The 6,903-nt window shown below is 30.7% G+C and overlaps 1 protein-coding gene across 1 annotated transcript; it reads right to left on the bottom strand.

The window, feature by feature from the left end:
* Positions 1 to 2,821: 2,821 nt before the first annotated feature.
* On the bottom strand, positions 2,822 to 4,406 carry LOC126747045 (uncharacterized; the record flags this gene model as incomplete). The annotated part of the gene is given in 3 exon segments (XM_050455527.1): positions 2,822 to 3,247; positions 3,307 to 3,899; positions 3,902 to 4,406. Coding segments are annotated over 3 exon segments (1,524 nt in total), but the record flags the coding sequence as incomplete, so codon positions are not given.
* Positions 4,407 to 6,903: the final 2,497 nt, after the last annotated feature.

Raw genomic sequence — 6,903 nt, 5'->3', positions numbered from 1 at the left:
TTTCAGGTACTAAAGTGCTAGTTTATTCCATAAGGGACTAAAGTATTTAGTTGTAATATTAAGTACTTTAGTTCTTCAAAATAATAAAAAGTTGCAAAAAATTATGTATCAGTCTCTAGAGTAAAATGTATTTTTATACCTCGACAAATTGCCATTGTACAAACTTTTCCTCTCGGGTTACATTTTAGTCCCTTGTTGTATTATATATACTTTTATTTTAAATACGGAGGCTATTTTTTAAAAAAAAAAACCTTCATATAAAATTTTTCCACAAAAAACAATTCACATCACAAAAAAGTGAAGAAATGTATTTTTTATTTGTTTTAATTCAATGTAAATTAATCAATAAATCAATCAATAAGATTATTAACACAAGGTAATTAGGTGTCTTAATCTATTTTTGAGACACCTAATTAAAAAATTAAGGGATACATTTTTATTACTTTAACAAGGTATAATACACCCTATCTGCCTGAAAAACAATATTTTTTTTTCTTACTATAAATTAAAGAAGTAACTAGGGCATTCCTAAATATTAATTGTAAAAATACCGTTTAATAAAAATCAGTTATCAGGAATCAGGAGAGGACACCCTGTATATTGTACACCAAAGGAAATAATACCATCCACGCGACCATTCTTAATCTCGGTAAAACTACAAATTTGTTTGTTCTTTTATTGTGTTATACCTTTGTTAAAACTTGATAAAAACTAATAACTAATTTTAATATGAAAAATATAAAAATATTAATAAAAATATTTTTAATTGTATCACTCCCTACAAACTTTTCGCTTCGGAATAAAAAGTTACATCATCCCTTGGTGTAAAAAATATACTATGCAAATTATTTTGCACTTTTGTATTATTTTTGAGTATCTAATAATGATCTATTTTAAATATTCACCCAGATATACTCGCGCTACTTTTTAAAGGGTATAGGTACTTACTTATTTTATCATTATTATCACTAAGACTATCTTTGCCTAAAAATAATGTAGGCACAGCATTTTCCGAAATGCCTCTTCTAGAGCCTGATGTAAGAATTTTTTCTTCAATAAAATGTTTGGAACAAATTTTATATACAGAATGAATTTCGTCGTAGCTGCGCCCATTTATTAATGGATTATTAATATTATCAAGCCAAATTTTAAACAAATTCGCATTATATTGGTTTTTTGGCTTGGGAAATTTAAATCGTCCAATTTCCTCACAAGTTCGCACACAATATTTATAACACGCTTTCTTTGGGTTTTTTGCAGAACTCATATTGTAAGAGAAAAATTTGAAATTCTAAAAACAAAATATAAAATTAAAACTGATTTTTACTTATGCTTAACTTAAAATATTTATATAAATTAATCACCTCCTTAATCACCAAAAACGCCTGCTACAAAAAGCAAATATTGTCCACAAAAATAATAATAACAAATTACCTAAAATCTACCATCAATCTAAAAAAACATGATACACATTACACAAACACTAATAACTTCAAACCACAGCGTGCGGCGTGACCACGAATTATTTTTTCCAAAGCTTCTCAAGGCCAGTGTTGTTACAAGGAGCTACATTAGATGTACTGCAAGGATAGATCTAATTGTACTTTTTTGGATGACATTGTACTTTTTCCACAAATCCATATTCAAAGAGGAGGGGATAAGGCAGGGAGAATTTTTAGTGGGAATTGGGAATCAAATTATATAGGTATTAGATAAATATGGTAAAATGTTATATTGTTTTAACGTTTTTATATAATTATATAATAATATAATATGTACATAATAATAATAATTGATTCATATTATTATGTACATAGGTACATTGTTTTATAATTGAGAATTCTCATTTTTTATTTTTTGTAGTACCTAAAAATACTTTATAGAGAATTTAAAGAATTATTAAAAAATCGACTAAACTTATTAACTGTAATTTTATTAATAAAACATATCATACAAACTAAAAACACAAACACAAAAAATATTCTTTAAATAAACCAAAACAAAACATAAAAATAGGAACAGAAATAAGGAACTACGCTTATTATTGCACTAGAAGTAAAAACAAAATTAAAATTTTATTACAAGTGAATGTCATAAAATTTTAAATAGCAACTTAAGAACCTAAAGTTGCTACGTCTAGTAAATATCTCGGTATATTATATAACTCCAAAAATTTTGGTGTATTATAATATATACTATAGGTACCTATATTATATAATATGTTACATAATATATGACCTTTGTTGAAAGTGTAATCGTATAAAAGTGCTATTCAATTTCTACGATTACACTTTCTACAAAGGTGGTCGTATAATTAAATAGTGTTTTATCAGGCTTCAAATTTAGAGCTCCATTATTAGTGTATTTCATTTTATCTTTAATGTGAAGTAAAGCAGTACAAGTTGATATTAATAACTTATTTCTAAGAGTCGTTTTTATTAAAGTTAATTGAGAAAAAACTCTCTCGGCGCTAGCGGATGAATGTGGAAGGGCTAATATAATTTTAACGATTGTCATTAGGTTTGGAAACATTAAATCCCCTGTACATTTTTTTGTTCTGACACTAGTCGCCAAAACAAATTGATGTCATTGTTATGTGCAATGTTTTTTCTTAAGTCAACTAATAATTGTCATTCCATATTAGCTATCTCTATATCAACAGAAATGTGAGGAAATAAATTTACAAATTGAGCAATTGACATCACTTCACCTGATAAAGCTATTGTGGGTGTAAAATTTGATGCATATTTTAAAATAGGATCATCAAATTGGAAACGATTTTTAATTTGTTTACACATTTCTATATAAAAATCTAAGACCCTCACCCTAAAATTTTGAACACCTCTTTACTACATAAAATATTTGAAGATGTCAACAGTCCATCCACTTTTGCCCCTGCAAATAATTGGTCAAGAGGCACATAGTTTGCAGGATCATTTATGTTTATGGCTTGGATGGAAGTTTTATCTAAGATATTTTTTTTAATAAAACATCTTACAAGAGTTCTATACAATGCTGAAATTCTATTTAATAAAATTGGAAGCTTTGGACTTTCCGACTGTAGTTCTATGTTTACCTTGTTAATTAATTCTAAAACATAAGCCAAAAACAGTAGATATAATTTGTACTCTATATTTTGCAGAACATTTAAAATAGACCTTGCACTGGGAAGATTATACTCTAGAGCTGCTCTTTGAAAAAATAAGATTAAAGAATTCCAATGCTCCAAAATTCTGTCCACAACATTCTGAAAAGAAAGTTAAAAATTAAGAACTACATTATTTATTTTATTAAAAAAGTAGGTACCTTTAAAGATAGCCACCTTGTCTGACTAGGATGTAACATCTTATGTGGCTTTTCATTAGCAAAAATCTGACATTCCTTTAGCTCAGAAATCCTCTTGCTGCTATGGGCAAAGTATGTATAAATATCCCTTGTAAACTGCTCGACAGTGTTTGGCAGTTTTTTTGCTGCAGCTGAAGAGCAGGGGTGAAGGGAATGGCAAGTGCAACCTTGCACATAAATGTGAGATAAAATTTCCTTAAATCGAGCCTGGACACCTTTTACAACTCCCATCATGGTACTGGCGTTGTCAGAAGCAAAACCAATAACATTGTTAAATGGGATTCCATTTTCCACTAAAATGTTTTTTATTATGTTGAATAGGGCTTCACTAGTCGCTTCTTCGACCTCAACCAAATCCAAAAACCGGTCTTGAATTTGTCCCTGCCTCCAATATCTGGTTACAATTACTAATGACTTTTTAACACTTAAATCTGTTGTCTCATCAATAATTATAGAAAATTTGACATTTTTTAGATCATTAATAATTTCAGTCTTAAAAGCTGGTCCCAATACGCCAGTAATTAGCTTTGTAGCTTTTAACCGTTTGATTGAGCTTTTAACAGTTTTTTATTTAATAAAGGAAGGGTATCCATTAAAAGCATAGGCAAGTTTTGTTCAGCAATATAACAACAAAGTCTTAACTCTGCCTCCTTAATTGCATTGACCTTTTTCTGCTGAGATGGCTCTTGCAATAAAGTAGATATTGCAGATGTCTTGCCTGCAGCCTTAACTCGGTTTAGATGAAGTGAATTTTTTCCATGCCTGGTTAAATGGAATTTGTTGCCTATTAATTTAATCTGGCAATATTTACAAAATAGGAAATCTTTAGTATTATCTAGCCAACAAAAGCTTTCAGTTAATTTCTTTCCATTAGACACCGAAGAAGTTTTTCTTTTCTTTGTTGAAGATGCTGTTAGGGAGGTCAGGGGGGCTTCACTTTGAATTTCAACATCATCTTCATCAACTTCTGTTTCCAATGTTGTCGATTCTGTAGATGTAGTCAGATGAGTTGAGGAGGTCTCGGCTGCGGTGCTTGCTAGGCTTGGACTTTTTGGGGGAGTTTTTTTTTTTCATAATAAATCTAAAATAAATGCAATATTTTTACAAAACGATTTCACTTCATTTACTTTTTTGCATTTGACCTACCTATCCATTTAAAAAAAATATAGGTAGTGAAAATACAAAACAAGGCAATCACCAACAAGCAACAAAATACAACTTCTCTAATTCAGCTATCAAATCAGCTAACCACCATCACCCACGCAAATACCTTCATTTTATTATTAATAAAATTTTAAATTTTAACTTCAAAAATATAAATATAAAAAACAAACAAAGTTAGGCTAGGTCTAAGTATAGTTCACACGCTTGAGATTTGCGATTAGCGGAACGCGATTTGCGGAAAATGCTCCCATTGGTAAGTTCTGACGTAAGTTACGGGTACCATTAACTCGTATTTTAATGTACCGAATAACCGAATTATGCGGCGTCGCGTCGTCGTAGTGGATTTTCCGTTTCAGTGCAAAAAAATCAAACAGCAATTAAGGTTTGTCATTTGTACTTTTTTAAAATAAATTGTACTCTTGTACTTCATCCCCATGGATTGTACTGCTTTTGGCACAATTGTACCGTCTGTAACAACCCTGCTAGTAAATACGAAAACGAAATACGTTTTCACTCGTTTTGTTGCGAGTGTTGGGATTCCCCGAATCAGGTATATCGGATTTCGTAGACGACGGTTGTGAGTAAATTGGACTGCTTTCAATAATTTATAAATATTAAAATGAAATTAATGTACTTACTTATATCATAAAACTCTAAATAAAACATAAATAAATGGTTTTTGAATATTTTATATATTTTGACTGAAATTGACTGGTCAAATAGGTGTTTTTCGTTTCAATCAGTTAATCTCTGGACTGACTCTGAAATCGTCTTATGCTGGTTAAATAGCCAGCCCTCTCGCTTCAACGTCTTTATTGCCAATCGAATATCACAAATACAGTCATTATCTCAAGATTGGAAGTGGCGTCATATCAAATCAAAAGACAACCCGGTAGACTACCTGTCTAGGGGTTTAACACGTTCACTGCCAATGACTCAACATATGAGTCACGGCGGTACCCCTCCTATGGCCAGTGGCTCAACTGTTGAGTCATGTCACAGTATAAAGAACAAGACAGTAGGTTCACTCTCTTGCGGCCGTTTGAAGTAGGGACTTCTAAACAGTGCCGACTTTTTTTACGCGGTCGTAAATCATTATTTAGTCTCGACGGCAATCCTTTACGATACGGGGGGTGTTTGAAACATTTTTAATAAGGAATATTTTCGTACATCGCGGCGGGCAGCGTGTAATATATGGAATTTTTTGAATTTAAAGGCACTTTGTATTATTGTTAAAATGAAATTGAAAGAATATTATTAAGTATCTCTTTTGAAGAAATAACTGTAAGAAAAACACTTGGTAGATAGCTTTAAAATTAAGTTTATTAGAATGTACACAATTAAATCTTAGCTTTACGTTCCTTTCATGCTCTTTTCTTAACTGACCAAGAAACTACCTACCTAATATTACATACACTTAATTAATAATAACTTCGTTAATATACCCATTTTTCAATATTTAATAAAATTTACATAATAATGTGATAACAACACTCAGCATATGGAACTCGGTAACAGTGAAATATAAAAAGGCAGTTAAATAAAAAAAACTTATTAAATGCCTAATTATTTGCTTTTTAAATAGGGGATGAAAGAACAAACCACTAAAATTCAAATAAAAGGAAAATAGGTGTTTTACAACCTAGAATTCATATAAATATGCAAAATAAATATAGTTTTACATTGGGGATTATAGTACACATCAATATTTTGAAACTTAAACCCTTAAAAACCACCCTTAATGACGAAAAAAATGCAGTTTTAAGTATGGTTAGACGGTATAAGTGGCTAAAATTTATATCAATCAAATGATTGCAATGCAACTAATAATAAATCGGATAATTTTCACTGTTAAAAACCACCACTAATAACAGAATATTACCAAAAATTTTGCATTTTATTAGATTAAAATCACGATTTAAAAAAAATATGTACTCTAAATCGCTGACACTTTTGAATTTTTTTGTAGGATCTCAATTTTCCGAGATATTTAAGAAATACTGAAGAAAAGCGCGTATTTTTTTCTGTGAACTAATCCATTTTTATTTTTAAAAAAATGTATATCCCCTTTTACTCCTGCAGCCATCTACGCAACATATCGCCGGCATTTTTAAAGTACAAAATTTACGCACAACGCTATTATAGTTCTAATATTGAAGACGCCCCTGTATAACGCAGTCGCCACCGGGCAGCAAAAAAGAGTAGCATCAGAAAGCGAGTGAGAAAGGCAACATTTTGGGCGGCGCTTAGAGTGATCCTTCTATTCTAGTTTATGTTCGGTGGTCATGTGCATGGCTTTAGTATATGAGTTTAGTATTGTTTCGGCTTCCGCAGGGGATACGTCTCGTTTCACCGGTCGCAAGTGTACTTATAAACACGTGTTTTTTCGAAATC

Source organism: Anthonomus grandis, chromosome 18 (genome assembly GCF_022605725.1).
Source record: "Anthonomus grandis grandis chromosome 18, icAntGran1.3, whole genome shotgun sequence".
NCBI classification, from domain to species: Eukaryota; Metazoa; Arthropoda; class Insecta; order Coleoptera; family Curculionidae; genus Anthonomus; species Anthonomus grandis.
The sequence above is the reverse complement of the archived record's forward strand: the minus strand, read 5'-3'. Positions and strand labels throughout refer to the sequence as shown.